This window comes from Alosa pseudoharengus, unplaced genomic scaffold (assembly GCF_046254945.1).
Source record: "Alosa pseudoharengus isolate Yale_2024_CS ecotype anadromous, Long Island Sound unplaced genomic scaffold, YU_APseudo_1.1 YU_APseudo_1.1_scf_8, whole genome shotgun sequence".
Taxonomy (NCBI): Eukaryota; Metazoa; Chordata; class Actinopteri; order Clupeiformes; family Clupeidae; genus Alosa; species Alosa pseudoharengus.
The window spans coordinates 23,731,151-23,748,494 of record NW_027468870.1 but is presented as its reverse complement, the minus strand read 5'-3'; the positions used below and the strand labels follow the sequence as shown (position 1 = coordinate 23,748,494).

At 46.6% G+C, this 17,344-nt stretch overlaps 1 protein-coding gene across 3 annotated transcripts in view; it reads right to left on the bottom strand.

Annotated features, from left to right (window-relative positions):
* Positions 1-44: 44 nt before the first annotated feature.
* The window catches only part of cblb (Cbl proto-oncogene B, E3 ubiquitin protein ligase), a 48,776-nt gene continuing 31,476 nt past the window's right edge, over positions 45-17,344 (bottom strand). The window contains exons 7-19 of one of the 3 annotated variants that reach the window (XM_076274184.1): positions 15,611-15,748; positions 14,552-14,639; positions 14,280-14,411; positions 12,005-12,205; positions 10,741-10,929; positions 9,782-10,138; positions 7,740-7,831; positions 5,206-5,346; positions 4,582-4,649; positions 4,048-4,155; positions 3,200-3,367; positions 2,702-2,821; positions 45-2,391 (exon numbers count right to left, since the gene is read on the bottom strand). In XM_076274184.1, the coding sequence (XP_076130299.1) occupies positions 2,105-2,391; positions 2,702-2,821; positions 3,200-3,367; positions 4,048-4,155; positions 4,582-4,649; positions 5,206-5,346; positions 7,740-7,831; positions 9,782-10,138; positions 10,741-10,929; positions 12,005-12,205; positions 14,280-14,411; positions 14,552-14,639; positions 15,611-15,748 (2,089 nt within the window). In that variant the 3' untranslated portion in view covers positions 45-2,104. The remainder of the gene's footprint in view (positions 2,392-2,701; positions 2,822-3,199; positions 3,368-4,047; positions 4,156-4,581; positions 4,650-5,205; positions 5,347-7,739; positions 7,832-9,781; positions 10,139-10,740; positions 10,930-12,004; positions 12,206-14,279; positions 14,412-14,551; positions 14,640-15,610; positions 15,749-17,344) is intronic. The other 2 variants (XM_076274185.1, XM_076274186.1) reach the window with 2 other exon arrangements.

Genomic DNA, 17,344 nt, shown 5'->3' with positions numbered 1-17,344 from the left:
CCCCCATGAAATCTGTAAAGAACTTCACAACATTACAAAAAACAAACAATGTTAATACTGGCTTTTATAAAACATTTTCACATGAACAAATTACTGGTTACTTTAAACAATGGAAATAATCTCAAGAGAATCCTTAAACAAAGTATAAATTAATTGCACACATCACTATGTTTACATGATCCACAAGGCATTTTTTGACAAACAAAATTTCTGTAAAAGAATGAAAGTAGAGAAAATAACCCCCTGCAAATCTGAACAAGGCCACTTACTCTTAAATGTAGGCCAAAGAGTTACCACGCAGTTCTAGACTTTCAAGTTTAAGATTAAAGAGAGAGACCAGTGCAAAGTAAAGCTTCAAGTTAAGATTACAAAAAAACAAAAACCTGATCAGAGAAGTAGAACAGCGGGTAAAAGGATCAAAGCAGTCTGTTGTTGGTATAATCGTTCAAAGGCCTCATAGAGATGGTCTAATAAGAATCATCTGGAATTCTCCTGATATAACCCTCAAGCACTTTATTAATGCTACTATGCTCTGTGGGAGACAACCAGCATCTTGTAACAGCAACTACAATTAGTTTCTGAGTCATAAGCCTGTTGATCAGAGCAGACCACAAAAGTCTGCTGGTACCAGAGGTGGAATATTTGCACGCATTGGAAGCTTAAAGGGGCTGGTTACATGTTTGAGATATCCAATCCTAACAGACGAGTAAGTATTTATTACAAGATCTTATGCTCTGTTATCCACAAGACTAGATGTTAGCAGATGGATAGCCTATTCCCTTTTGGTGCTGAATGCAAAGCCCATCCAAACTAAGCACTTTTTTTGAACAACACATAACATAAATACAATAATTCTGAATTCATCCCATAATTATCGTTGCACCAGCATTATTGGTGTACTCCTGATATAATGGCATTTTTTACAGGTTCCTTGTGTTGTGTTGTACTGTCCAGCCGAACCCCTTTCTGCATTCTCCCAAGCTGAATGAATACATTCTCTGCTTTATTAGCCTTTGAGGGCTCCTCTGGAGATGGAGGGGTGGGTGGGTGTGTCCACCCGTGAGGCTGCTCCTCTGTGTTCCACAGTACATTCACTACACTTAGCTCTCCACAGGGGGGAGCCACTCATGGAGCCCCTGCTCCTATACTAATATGGGCTGTCCTTTCCTCAGGCTAGATGCTACCAACAGAAACCTGCAATGCAGAGGGCTGGGACCTGCTGGAGTGATCCACAGAGCGCTTGAGCATCAGTGCCCAAAATTAGGTGATGATCCAAGATCTTAACAGGTTAAAATAAAGAGGTTAAAACAAATAAACAAAAATAAATGTAACAGAATGTTCAGGTAGGTGTAGATACAGCAGGGTGTTCTGCATTAGTATCTACCAAAAAAGATAAAAAATACTCAACCTTGTGCCAGACTGAAGAATGCACTTTACATTCAGGGCCGAGCATGTTAAAGGAGGCTTTTTTCCTCTTTTTTTTCAAGACAAAGAACTGCTCTGAGAAGAATCAGTAGTGAAGGCCACATGCGACAGGGAACCATTATACTGTAGACTGGGGGTGTTGCGTTAGCCTGGTCAAACAGTACAATACTGATTACACAATAGCTAGAAACCGCGAAAGAATAACATTTATATTAAAAACAGTACAAAAATAACAGAGTCAGCCTGGAGAACAGGGTCCAGCTGGAGTCGGATCTGGGCACGCAGGGCAGGCTAGGGCAGGGCAGAGTGGGGGTGCAGGGCGGCTGGCAGCAGCAGCAGTTGCAGGAGCGGTGAGAGACAGCCTGCACAGACTGGCATCACAGACAGGCACCAGCACCAGCAAGCCCACCACACAGCTGTTCTCTGTAAACACACTTTTTTTTTCTTTTTTTCTTTCTTTTTTTTTTTTCACAGGTTTCATGTTTCAACAGGTAAATGCTTCTCCCCTGTTCGACCTTTGCTATGGCTAAAAACAACAGAGCTGTGTACAGCTCCCCTATTCACAGACCAAGATCTGTCGTTGCCCCCAACCCACGTGCCACCACACCTGACTGACACAGGTGAACTGGGCATCCACCTGTGTCGCCACAGTCACCAATCCGGAGTTTTGCGCTGTGGGCTACAGGTTCAGTCTTGGTGCTACCAATGCAAACTCTCTCAAAATGTTCCGTGCCACGTCCACTTTATTCTGAGCAATCATCAGTGCTCTTTTGACATCCTCAAACGAATAGCCTTCTCCCATCAATTTGGCAATTTTTGCGTCCACATTCTCTCGTGATGACTCATGACTGTGAGTCTTTCTGTGGTGTATGTCTGGAGGCGTCTTTCTGGGAAGGGGCTTAGGTGGCCTGGCAGGTGCCTGTAAGCAGCAATCTCCAGCTACTGCAAGAGAGAGACAGGACCAGGCTGAGTGAAAGAGACAGGGACAGATGGTTAACCCTTAAAGGTGTGTGTTATTTAATATTCTAACATAAGATTCCGTTCCGCAACAATTCAAGGTTCTAAAATTCTATGTTGAATTTAATGAACCCAGATATTCTTTAGAACGTTCATTTTCCCGTCACACCGGTGTGTATGAGAAGCTAATCCGGACAAAGTCCACAGGCTATTACAAAGTAAATCATTAATATTTAATGTGGCATTGGGCCATTAAAACTTCTGGTCTTTAAGTGGGAGTCATTGAGTGCAAGGTCTAAGTGCTTCAGTGGGAGGGTACCTGACGTCGGGGGCAGTTGGTCGTACTCTTGAGAGTTCCTCGCTAGAGACTTCATATTATCCTCCGTCTGCCTGCGTGGGGGCACAGGGGCCGATCCACTCAGCACGCCAAGGAAGGAGTCTACTGACGCATGAGCAGACATCAGGAGTGTAAGTGGATTCAGGACAAAAAAAGACAGCACAAAGGAACACAAATCCTAACACACAATTTCAAACCACAGCCGAGCATACACAGCCGCATAACATATATGTGCACACAATCAAGAGGACACACACACACATACAAACAATGAGATGACCCTCAATCACACAAAGGCACAAAGACACATACACACCAACAAATGGACACACAATCACACAATGAAGTACACACACACACACAAATGAATAGACACAATGAAAAATTCTCACAAGCACTTGAAAGATATAATAGTAGAGTGCATTTCTCTTGGGAACGCGTCATGGAACAGGAAGGGAGGGCAGGGAACGGGCAGCTCACCAGGGTTGAGCAGGAAATGGTCGTGTCCAGAGGCGGGCCGTGCCGCACGGGAGGAGGACGGGGACGAGGACGAGGAAGTGGGGAGCTCTGGGAAACTGTGCCTGATGGGAGGAGGGGGAGGAGGCTGGGAGGGCGGGGTGCTGTTGAAGGGGTCGTCTGCAGGGGAGGCTTCACGGAGAGAGAGGAGAAGAAGAAGACTTGAGTGCTATGAGGCGGCTACACCCGGACTACTCAGCACTACTCATGAGCCACCTCACATTCAGGGACGCCTGATGGAAATCATGCAGAGTAAGGGGTTCCTAGGCAGAGATTTATCAGAACCTGCATGCTAGACTATCATGCACTATCACTGCTTGCCACTAGATGGCGGAACAATGCCACATGCAGCTGTGCGAACTAGGAGGACAAATCCCAGACAACCTCCATGATTATGATTTTAACTGTACAAGATTGAATACATTTTAAAAATGAACATGCACTTTTTAAACATCCTTCAAATGTTATTCAAAGTCATTAGTTAACATACCGACAATGGAAGTGAGTGTGGAAGGGAAATAATCAGCATTCAATTAGCTAATTATTTCCAACTCTTGAGTCATTTGACAAGTGTACATTGGCACACACTCTAGGTCACCCACACACACTCACACTTACTTACTTACTTACTCACATACCAAGTACAATAAAACCTGCTATTAATTTGTAATTTATGTCCTTCAGAATTATGTTTGCAAAACTGCAGCTACATAAATAGAATAGTGTTCAAAGTAAGTTGGAGAATTCAACACCACAAAAAGACTTTACAGCAACCCATAAGAACTATGTCCACATGTAGGGTCATGGGCTACCTTGTGGCGGGAGAAGAATGTCGTAGTCTGACGGAGTCCTGTTGTGGAGAGGACAGAGTGGGGAAGGGGCTACGGCTGCTAGCAATGAGCCCGAGTCAAACTGACCACCTGAGAAGCACAAGAAGAGGTTCAACTAACCTAGCTACCACAGTCAGCGCTCACCAGCCACCTACACGCTGGCTTCCCTGCACTTCTGTGCAATTGACAAAGCGCTCATAAAGCTCTTTCACATCCTTGTGCTAAGCACCAACTCACACACACACACACACATTTATACAACCACCCACACACACACACACACACACACACACACACACACACACACACACACACACACACACACACACACACACACACACACACACACACACACACACACACACACACACACACACACACACACACACACACACACACACACACACACACACACACACACACACACACACACAGACACATAATGACAGGGAGACATGCTGGTGATGGTGATGGCTGATGAAAGGAAAGGCCTCAGGAGCCGTCCAGAGATCTTACCATGCTCAGGGGCTTTGGGTCTCTTTCCCTCTGAAGAAGACTGATCTAAGATGCCATTCTCCAAGGCCCTACACGAGGGGAAAGGGGGTGGGGGGTGGCCAGAGGAAGTAGAGGGGGAGAGAAATAGTTGGAGGCAAAAATTAGGGACTTCAAAACTTCCTCTCTCATGTTCTCACTTTTTCTTGTAAGCAGACCGGAATTTCTGATTCCAGTGTTTTAAGTAAAATATTCCCATATCTGTAACTAGTTTGAATGCTCAAAGACAGTATTTTAATCCTACTTTAAACTAACCCTAGTCATTACCTCACATAAACCACAGCTACGGACCTGTACAGAAAGCTGAAAAGCCTCCTAAAGGTTATTTGTAACTTGTTCAAAACCTTTAGGTCTTGGACAGCACCTATCTCTGCATAGAACATTTTCCTGGAAAAGAGGATTCTTCGAAGCTAAAATCACTTTCCTGCGTTAAAAGCCCAAAGGTTCTCACAAGGGGGGGACCTCATAGAGAGAGAGAGAGAAAGAGAGAGAGCGAGAAAAAGAGAGAGAAAGAGAGAAAGAAAGAAAAAGAGAGAGAAAGAGAGAGAGCCAGCGCTGCCTCCAGAGAGGTCCATGGCGTCACCGTACCTGTCGGGGACGCGCACGGAGATGCAGATGGGAGGCTGGGAAAGGCACACCGGGTGGGAGGAAGGGACCTGGTACTCATCCTCCAGCCGCTCCATTAGTCGCGCCTTCTCCACACACGGACTGGTGAAGGGATTAGGATATCTGCACAGAGCAGATAAGATTACTTAACGCTATCAGCATCATCAGTATTCACCCCTATCAGCATTACCATCTTCAAATGGCTCAGATTCAGCAGACTTTGGTGAATGGCCTTTGTTTTTTTTATTGAAGTAATACCATAAAAATATATTTTCAATGTTAATATATTAAGGCATGTTTTGAAACAGAGGAAGCAGATCAAAGAGCAGCCTATTTTAATTAGTCTTTTTCCTAGTGGCATATGAACACACCAGGACAAACCTGCACATCTAAATTAAACAACCTCAAACATTTTTAATTCCCAAATGTCAGACTCTGGTGGTTAATATCCAGTGGTTTAAGAGATTTTCACGGATATTATGTCTCCAGAGGAGCCGTCCCCAATCCTGAGGCAAGTTGAGGAAAGTCAGAGACACAAGTAACTCCAACCCGAGCTAACAGGTTCCATGTTCCTTTTCTACTTAGGTGGAAAATGACCTCAACAATTCCACAACTGTGTGTGTGTGTGTGTGTGTGTGTGTGTGTGTGTGTGTGTGTGTGTGTGTGTGTGTGTGTGTGTGTGTGTGTGTGTGTGTGTGTGTGTGTGAGTGTGTGTGTGAGTCCCATCACAAAGAGCCCAGTGTGCCCCTGAGCTGGCGGTCCAGTGTGCACAGCTGCAGAGAGGGCACCACCTCACCCAGTGGCCTTCCACTAGCCTTTAAACACATACTGCAGCAAGCAGATATGCTCCTCGTGCCAGCAGCCAGGCATCCCAACACTACAGCCTGTGGATGCTGCCCACCCCCCCCCCCACACACACACACACACACACACACACACACTCACACACAACATGGCACTAAAGACTCCTATTCAGTTATTTCAGAGAAAGAAGTGCACAAATGCACATTCATCCTTTACAAGGATTACAATTACGACAAAGTTACTTTTTTTGTAACTCTCCCCGCACATGATAAAATATATACATAAAGCCATTAACAATATATAATGATCCAACACTGACCCAAAAAGACAGTCTTTTGAAGTTGATATCTGATAATATGTGTTATTTTGCCCCTCAAGGCAGTTGACCAGTTGAACAGTCATTATAACAAGAGCAGCTGTAGACATTGTGTGTATGAGTAGTGGCTGCGGAGTCCCCCCCCCCTCCCTCCCCCACCCCCTGCTCACAGGCTTTGATGGGCTTCCCTTATTCCTGCACTGCTGGGACAGGAAGGCCATCACGGCGGGGCCAGTGAGAGGAGCGCTTTGTGTTTGTCGAGAGACGATAGCTGGAGAGATCCTGTTGCTTTTGCATAATCAGTGGACATGTGTCCAAACAGTGGTGCTGTTTTCCTGGCAGACGGGGACTGGACCGCTTGGCCACCAGGAGCATGGGACAGAGTGTCCAGCGAGGAACAATCCTCTCTGTCAGGCCGCTCCACCGGCCTCCCCCCACCACCACCACCACCCAGGGTCCTGCCAATGACCTCACACGTACGGAACTAAGGGCTTAGGTTACTGTAGAGAATGGAATGCCACGTCACAGTTGGTCATTTTGAGGGACTAATCTCAATCTTTTTCCCTGAACATTTCCCTCCTTTTTTGTCTGTGACAAGAACATATTCCATGTCACACAATAACTATTCCTTTCCTAGTTGCCGTCCATTAGAGGTGAACCATTACATCTACTTCCTGTTTTTCACAGTGAAATATGCTTCAAATGGAAGTGTTACGCCTGTTTTCACTGCACAAGGAGCTAAACTCACACACACACAGTATGCAATATACAATGGGCTAGTATACAATATAGAATTTCATCCAGTGCACCTTTAATAAGTTAGCTGTAACCACACGGATGTGACCCTAACGACCTTGACTCGGCTCTGCTCTCTCGGAGCCCTGGTGGGACGGCGGGTGCCTGTGACGGGCCTGCGAGAGGATGTTTGGTTAGATGTGCGATAGTGAGGCGTTGTTGGATGAGCTGGTTCAGCATTGTTCATTAGGGCCGCTATTTGTTTTCTGGGGCTCACTTCCTCTGCTGGAGCAGCAGCGAGCAGATGGAGCTGGTTAGAGCTGATTGGGACAGAGGAAGGACTGGACAGAGAGGCACAACTCTGCCAGGCTGCAAGAACATTAGTGTGTGTGTGTGCGCGTGTGTGTGTGTGTGTGTGAAACAGATATGGACCCTAATATTAGTGTATATATTAGTATTAGTGTATATAAGTTTATATTAATGTTTGTGTATGTGTGTGTGTGTGTGTGTGTGTGTGTGTGTGTGTGTGTGTGTGTGTGTGTGTGTGTGTGAGAGAGAGAGAGAGAGAGAGAGAGAGAGAGAGAGCGAGAGAGAGACTGTGTGTGTGTGTGTGTGTGTGTGTGTGTGTTGGAGGAGTAGAGAGCATATGAGGGATACTCACCTCTGCTGGCTGCTGGTAAGAGCAGGAGGCGGAGGGGAGTGGCGAGGGGGAATATCATATTCATCACTGAGCATGAGGCCATTAGAGAAAGCCTGCGAAATGCACCCAGACACAAACACACACACAAACACACACACACACACACACACACACACACACAGAGAGAGAGAGAGAGACAGAGAGAGAGTTTGAACTATACAGTAATAAATATGCCATTATATACAAGGAAAAGCAAGTAAATATATTATATAACATTTTTGTTTAACCAAGGTTAGAGATGCTATTGTGAGTGCACCAAGGATTTATTTTGTGTCCATATGAAAAGGTCTGGAATGAATAATTTCATGTAACATTTCAACATTTCATTTGGCTGAAGAATTTCGGCCACATATGAGAATTCTTCCATTGCTAAGCATCAGCTGGGAGTGAGTTGAAATCATACTGTTATCACACCTTCCCACCAGGATGTTTGTGCTTGAGGAGACTCTTGCGAAAACTCGAAGCTCGAGCGTTGGGACTATCTAAACTGACAAGCAGTATTCGGCTGCTGCGGCTGGGGCCCAGTGCATTATCTGCCAGCTCCCGTTCACAAGGTCATGCAATTAATCCAGAGGATGGAACTGGAGAAGCGGGAGGGCAGTGATGCGGTGCGAATGGGGGCAATGAGCTGTTGAAGGTGGCTGAGCTCTCAGCGCGCTGCTAAGGCCGGGAGGCGAGGAGGCCTGGGGATGGGGGCAGCGGGGGGCCGCAACAGAGCACACAGTGTGAGAGTGTGTGGCGTTAGTCCATGGCAATCTGGCTGAAGCCCAGACAAGAGGATTGGCATCTAGCGACAGAGTCCTGCTTATATCCAGATGTGCCAGCAGTGAGTGTCAGTAAAACACTGGCACCGTGTCCGCTCTCCCACGCGGAGCCTCAACCGTCCACCAAGAGAGGTCATTGAGTGAACTATCTTCAGACTGGCCGCGACCTAAGACTAGAGCTCACCGAATAGGGAAGGAGGAGACACGAGAGAGAGAGGGGGTCTGGAGCTGCCTGTCCAGTCCCTCTGGCCACTCCCAGCTCCACCATCAGGTATTTCACAGTCTGATGTTTTGCCAGCAACGATTAGGGGAAAATCCCTGAGAGAAAATAATCCATAATTACTGCAGAGAGCTGCGGAATTAAAGCAGCTCCTCCACTAGTCCCAGATTAGCTCCAGTCCAGTTCACCCAGGCCAGCACTGGCAGGGCAGGCCAGTACGGAGTCAGAGCCAGTGGCCCTCAAGAGGCATCGCCACACTGCACTAACCAAGGGCCTGGTGAACACTTACTGTGGAGGATAAGCTGCCTTCCTCTGTACACACGCACACGCACACGCACACGCACACGCACACACACACACACAGTTTAAATACCTCAGACACTCTCTTGTCCCCTGTGAACACTGTTGCATAATTCAAAATCCCACTGAGCTACTATGTGTGTGTGTGTGTGTGTGTGTGTGTGTGTGTGTGTGTGAGAGAGAGAGAGAGAGAGAGAGAGAGAGGGAGGGAGGGAAGGATTGACAGAGAGGTCAGAGACATGTAGAGAGAGGTCATTGACAGATTAACTATGAAGTGAGCAGTATGATCATAGTTTTGGTTTTCATAAATGTGTAAATGCTGTTAATTTGATTTAGTTACAGAGTTACTACACAAAGCTTAGACCACACACACACGCAGATTACACCTCCCACCTCTCCACACACACATATATACACACGCGCACAGACACACACAGAAGAAAACAAGGTGAAAATACTGTTCCTTGCCAAAATTCACAACTAAGCTAGCAAACCACGGCTGTTGCTAAGTAACAGATGAGCAAAAGGCTAAATTGTTGCACTTGCATTGAAAACAGGACAGTACAAACAACAGACTGGAAAGGAGTGATGTGTGTGCTGCAAACATATTTTCAAACAAACAAATGTTAAATATCCCCAGCATCAGTTGACACTGGCGTCAACAGCCATCATCAAAGACAGTGTGATATCCCAAAAGCCTGCTGCCTGCTGCTCCTCACCTTAGGGCCATCTGCCAGGCCGTCCAGTCTGTGCTGTGGCCGCACCGCCCCACTCTCCACCAGCGGACAGCTCAGTGGCCGGCCATTCACGTGCGAGGGCGCCGAACGGCCCAGTTTGGGGGAGCGGTCGGCTCCTGGCCGACCGTCTATGAGAGGGCTGTCTTTGGGGCACCAGGCCTCGGGTGGCAGCTGTGGGTCCCGGGGCAGGCCGGACGAAGGGGACGGGAGCCAGGCGGCACGACCATCCGGCGGGATAGGGGGTGGTCTCTCAGGGGGAGGCGGCGGGGGAGGGTCCCTCTGTGGGGGCGGCGGGGCAGGAAGTGGCTTGTCCTGCTTCCTGGGCATCCCTGGAGAGGACTGGGGGAGGAGAGAACAGAAGGCAGTCAGCATGGAGGACTGGACTCTGAGCAGACTGCAGCTACTGGCACACACTGGCAAACTGACCAAGACCGATTCACTTTACTGACCAATGCTGTGTGAACACAAGTCATCTTTGCTGGTATTTCATTTCACTGCAATATCCCCCATTAGACATCCCCAAGCCCCAAGCCTTTCCAGTAAACTACAAGCACAAAGGCAGACAGACACACACACACAGACACACACACACACACACAGACAGACAGACACACACACACACACAGACACACAGACACACAGACACACAGACACACACACACACACACACACACACACACACACAGACACACAGACACACAGACACACAGACACACAGACACACAGACACACAGACACACAGACACACAGACACACAGACACACAGACACACACACACACACAGACACACAGACACACACACACACAGACACACACACACACACACACACACACACACACACACACACACACAGACACACACACACACACACACACACAGACACACACACACACAGACACACACACACACAGACACACACACACAACAATTACAAACACACCTTTGGAGAGCCAGTGGGGCTGGCTGAGGGGGAGCGGATGATGCCCTTCTGGATGAGGTCCAGTCTGGGTGGCACTGGAGGTAGGCTGAGGTGCTGGATGCCCCCTGAGGGGTCAGGCAGGGGTTTCCTACGCTGGGCAACAGGGGAGGAGTTGGGGGACATGATGGGCGAATTCTGCCTCTCAGTGCACTGCAAAGAATGAGCAGAACGTCATTACAACACTCCTGACATGTCCTCATACCGAAGTCCCACCAGATTAACACGATCATCATCAGTCATTGCAACACTGCACTAAGACATTGTAAAGACATAGATACTATGGCTAAGCATTTCCCATGCATTCTGCAGTTGGGGGTTTAAGTGTCCAGAGGTTTTCAACAAGAAAACAAATAAGGCGGTCAATACTGTCAGGGTTCAGACCCTAAAACGGCCCACCTAAGTATGTCTGCCAGACAAAAACAAAACAGCCTTTGTGTAAAGTAAAATTTAGAAAATCGTTGTATTTGGCATCAACGCAGAAAGATTTACATTAAGTGCCCACCTGGAGGTCAGTGTCTTGAACCATAACAACTGGTCATAAATCTCAGAGTTTAGATTGACTTCGACTTTACTGTCTGTTGCTATATCAAAACAACAACTACATCAGCCATACAGCCAAAACTCAGAGGAACTCATTCATGGCTTCATCATCAGCACGCTGGACTACCAAGTCTACAGAGGACTACAGAGAACTACAGAGCTGCGGCTCTTTCAGCATGCTGTTACCAGAAATCTTATGACCACCATGCAAACTGAACACAATACGCCTATTCTAAAATGCCTACACTGGCTTCCATTTAGTTTTGAAGTTGATTGCAAGTTCTGTTAATCGTTTATCATTCAGCCTGGTCTAGGAAAAAGCCTTTGCCGTTCTAGTTTGATTGTTACGCAATGCAATACAACGCAATGCAATTTTTTCAAATCAAATCACTCTAGTAGCTCATAATGCTTCACATAATCATCATAGGGGATGAAGTTTGGGAACATTTAAAGGAGATGATGATGGTGGGCTACCAATAAGACTCCGAGGAACTGGCTTCCTCATATACGTGTTGACTGCAGAAACTCAAATATGTTCGGATGTCCTGTTTGTTAGATACAAAATAAAGTATATGAAGTCATCAAGATCCTTGAAAACCCCTGCATGTGAGAATGTGTGTACAGTTGTTGCCTGTTGTCCTGCAGTTGTCGCCTTAGTTTCTGTGGTATGACAAGATGCATTTACCTTCCTAATGGAGGCCAGTCCATTCATGACCAGTGTCTCTTCACGATCATCATCATCATCCAGGTCTAGCATTGGACAGCTGAAATTGTCCAAGAAGAAGCACTTGCTCCCATCATTGCGGGGGTCAAATGGATCCACTATGATAGGTTCCGTACCCTTAATCTCACACCGACAGAATGGACATCCCTGTCCATCAGATTCCTGCGATGAAATAAAACAAGGCACGTGCATGCCCATTTTCTGTGTAAGTGCAGTGTAAAACATACACAAGAAAGAATCCAACAGCTGTTCATCACAGTTATACCAATAACTCCTGCTTGGTTATTTGCATGATTGAGTAAACATGGGGGTGCTGTGAGCTTTTGGGGAGCATACGGAAACGTTTTTGTAGGGGATCTAAAGCAAGATCTCGGAGATTACAAACAGCTGTAAGACACATGCTTCCACTCACTGGACCCTTCAGGCTCTGCCTACAACATCCATCCTACTTCTATTTTAGTACCAAAATTTGGAGACAAAATTGGACACAGGCAATATAAACATACACACACACACACACACACACACACACACACACACACACACACAGTACACACACAGATATATGCATGCACACTTACACATGCATAGACACAAGTGCACGCACACAAGCACACACACACCTGCACACACCTGCACACACACACACACACACACACACACACACACCCAGACATTAAGAGGGAAGCCATTCCTCTCTCTAATAAGCTGCAGTATCAGCAAACAGATTACACATGGCATATTAGTCATATTACAGTGGGATTGGGTGTGGGTGGGGGGTGTAGTTCAACTCTCATTTCCTCTGCTTCAGCCCTCCGAAACAAAGTGTGTAAGTATTTACAAGAACAAAAGATGATCATGGCCACCATCTGGTTGGGGATTCATGATAGACATCAAAAAACTGTTTGAAACTTAATCCACATGGGTTGCTCCACCAGACAGAGTTTGTTGTGCTGCACTGAGACTTCATAAACAATGCAAATGCAATGCTTGGCTGTCATGAGGCACAGAAAGCGGTTCGTCCTGAAATCAACATTCATGCGCTAAAAATAAACATTCATAACTGAAACTTTTCTCGTTCACAAGAGATCCTGTCAGGCACTCCAGGGCAACGAGGGTTTATGATGTGGTAGATGCATCACCACAGAATATTATTTGATGGCTCAGTACAGAGAGTAGAATAATTAATTCGAATAAATGTAATATTCTTACGTAACAGATTGTCTTTCTACAAAATGATCTATGCACAAAGGATAATTCACAAGCTGCTTTAGTGAACTCCTCACGTTCACCCTAAACAGAGACAAAGTTGTGCAAGCATGTCTGTCTTGAGGACCAGTAAGTTACATTGTACCACCTCAGCCAATCGTGACACCAGGAGAGTGAACCTAGCGATGACAACACCGTGACCTCTGAGTCACCCCTGTGAGTCACATGGAGAACATTGTTCTCAGCAAACAGACGGCAAGGCGAGGCAAGGCACAGAGGGGCCCAGCACTGGGTACACTGGAATCTCCTGCACATCCACATACAACACCCATGTGCGCAATAAGCAGAAAAAAGTGTGCCTGTCTGTGTACGTGTGTGTGTGTGTGTGTGTGTGTGTGTGTGTGTGCGTGTGTGTGTGTGAGAGGAAACAGTGACACTCTGGTCCAACCACAGCACTCTGACAAGCAGTGTCACTCGCTCTGCTGATTACCTCAGAGGCCACTGATCTGTCTGTTTACTCCAGAAAGCGGCAAGATGCCCCGCAACATGACAAGGGTTATGAGAATCTCTGGCCATGGGGCTAATGAGTCATTAGTAGGCAGACACACACACACACACACACACACACACACACACACACACACAGTTTGTACATACACTTTACCCTCTCTCTCCACTCTCTCTCTCTCACTGTGTCGCTATCACTGAATAGCTATAGTGCTCACATGTTTGCTCACAACACGAGGAGGAGAAACAGAATGGAATAGGTGGAGCACCTCACGGTCTTTATGTCATTAGTCTGCCTATGCTGAGGATGCCATTCAAGAAACAATATGATGAATGACGAATGATGCCACACCTTAATATGATGAATGAAACCACATATTTACTTGAGTTGGAAACATGACAGTTTAAGAGTTAATCTCTAAATTACTGCCTCATCTTATCCTTCTGGAGTGAATCCATCACGGTACTGCACTGCAGTCTCTAAGAGGCCTACGAATGAAGTTGCGGAGGAAGTACCCACCTGCCAGGCCGACAGACAGGAAGTGCACATCAGGTGTCCGCAGGGCTCGATCTTCACGTCTTTGTCGTTCTCTGCGCAGATCTTGCACAGCTGGAAGGTGGAGCCCATCTCGCAATACAGCTCATATTGCTCCTAATTTCACACAAAGACAAAAAGCCCAGACCGCAGGCCAAGTCAGCACACAGGTCAGCTGAGGGCACCCCCGGCCTACGCCACCAAAGCAACAACACCGCAGCTGCCTGCAGTGGAGTGCACGCGCGCGCCCCACGAACCTGTGTCACTTTGATGTGGTCATGGTGGGTTGGTTCGCACAAGCCCGTCAGGTCAGGGTTGTAGCTGCGTCCATCTGGGAACAGGTAACTGAGGGAGAGAGGGGGCACAAATGTCAAGAGGGGTGAGTGTCCTATAAGGTGGCATACAGGGCAAGTACCAGCAGGAGGATGGGGAGTAAGAGAGGAGACGGCAGCCAGTGCTACACACCCATGTCATGTCCCCGTGAACTGACACTCTCCTCCAAGCACTCAGACAGGCAGTCGGGCTAATGTGCTTTCATGCATAATTGCATTCCTGGCATTTCCATTAGAGACTACAGGAAAGTGGGCCACCTTTGGCTGCCTCTCCACACAGACCCAAACCGAAACCAGTCAAGTGTGAGGAGGGAAGTCAAACTGCATTTACAGCGATCATCTACCCACACTGCCTGAGCAAGCAAGGTAATTGGACAATAAAAAACCATTTGATCACAATATCAAAGAATGTCCTCAGTTGAGACTTGCAAAAAAAAAACCTCAAATCAGATTCAGTTAGTGAAAATGCATTATCCAGAGAACTCTTTTTGGAAAAAAAAAAAAAAAAAAAAACGAGGGCAAGTGTAATAGATGTATGAATGCCTTACAATCCTAGACAATGTTCTACTGCATCAAAAGGTGAGGTGATATTATTAGAACAGAGGCAAAAGTTCAACCAAATTATTGTTTATAATGAGACTCAAAATGGAAACATACCTAGCAAAGTCTCTAACCAATTTTGAGACTTCATCAGCATCAAATTACTGACAGTTGTCTATGAAGCAACTTCAGTTTAGGCACACTAATAATCCCCAAACACATACGAGTGATGGATGCTTAACTGTACTTCCCTATCCAGCTGAACACATTAAAATGGCAGTCATGTAATAAGTGGTCAGTGTCCTTTTGTAACGAGCAGGGAGGGGGATGCGAAAGCGGCCAGAGTTCCTGAGAGGGGCCCACACCTCCTCCCCACAGAGACAATCAATTCCTGCTCTCTGAGGTCACTGCTGAAGAATGGGGCCTGTGAGAGGCGACACTTACAAGCCCTCCCTGCAGCCGTCGATGAGGGCCTGGAACAGCGGCTTGTTGTGGGGGATGGTCTGCAGGATGTTCCCATCGCTGGTGACGTAGCCGATGGCCCACTGGCCCAGCCGGGTGCAGCTCAGCCTAAAGATGTAGCTGTGGGGACAGGCAAGAGGAGGAGAGAGAGGAGGGGAGTGAGACATGATACGATCGCAATACCAGGGGTTGAGGCTGCATCAGTGAACTCTTCTCACTGTGAAAAACATTTAAAAATAATAATCATCAGCATTCCTGACATGGTCCTTCGCTAAAGTAAGCTGCATTCTATCTTCCTTTTTTTATTGAACACCATCCCACCTAGACCAAAGAAAGCACAGGGCTCTTCAGAGCACCTTCAGACACCCTTGCCAACGGGATACAGCTCAGCAACATGTAGACCAGAGGCTTGTTCATGTCATTCTGTGTGCACATATCCATCTTCTCTACAGTACAGACACTCAGCACTCAGAGCTCAGAGCTCTGTAGGAGGATGCTATTTAAAGGCCTCGCTCCAGCCCTGCGTCGGCCTCTTAAGAAACGCCACCAGGTTGGACAGAAGAGACTCAGCCCTGTGCGTGGGCCGCTAGCCTGAATGAAACAGCAGGTGGCACCACGGGGCGGCCTGGATAAGGGAACAGAGAGGCATGGCTGCAACAGGTCAAGCTGCTTTAATACATCGCACAGCATGTCACAACCAATTCACCAAGAGAAAGAAAACATGATTTGCTAGGGCCCCAAAATCTACAGAGAGGATTGAAAAGAAATCAAGCATGTTGGATCAAGCTCAGTCCTCAGTGTGCCTAAATACAACAGAAAAAATCAGAGTCTGATTAAAGCTGACAAAAAAAAACAAGGAAAAGAAAGACCCAGCAAGCCTAACATGGTTATTATCCCATAGTAAGTAAAAATAGCTGTGTGCTACTGTTTGCCATTAGGAATCAGGGTTGGGCAGGAAACACTACACTTCTGTTGCCACCAAACGAGACCCTGTGGCCTGCCAGTCAGGGATTGTCACTGGGATTACTTTATTATATTAGTGCTATTTTTACTGCCGTCAGTGAATGGGCGCCTGTGTTAAATGTGATTAAATGCACAAGACGCCAACTGTGCTTTGCCTCTCGTAGGGTATAGCTTCTCTAAGCTGAACGTTTGTATGTGATTCTTGCCAAATCTGCATCAGCTCTGCTTTGAATAACCTCTCTGCCTCGCTGGTTTCCAGCAGCACCTCTTCGCACTGCGCCTACTGTTGTTGTTTAGCTGGTGACGAACCAGCACCGCACATCAGAAAAAAAAAGCACACTTCCTGTCATGGTCTTAACGATCACACACACACAGGCACAAACACTGCACTCAGTATTTATTTGCATATTGTTTTTCCTCCTCTCTGAATGCAGCTGTGGTTTCTCTATGGGAGGAGTGACATCTCAAATCATCTTGATTTCTGTATCTACATTTCCTGTCAAGTCAATTCTACAGTCATTAGTATGGTCAAAAAAATACTGATTCTAAACTTCATCTAAATGAATCACTGATTTCAGTATCGGAGTCATAAATCTATAATGTGTAATGAGAAACAAAATGCACTTTATTACACTTTCACGGTCTATTCCAGTGTCATCAGAGAAAGAGCAATTCAGTCACTGGGACTTGAAAGGGAAACACAACCTCACAAACATGATATCATGAAGCTGTTCATATATGCTAAGTCGCCCA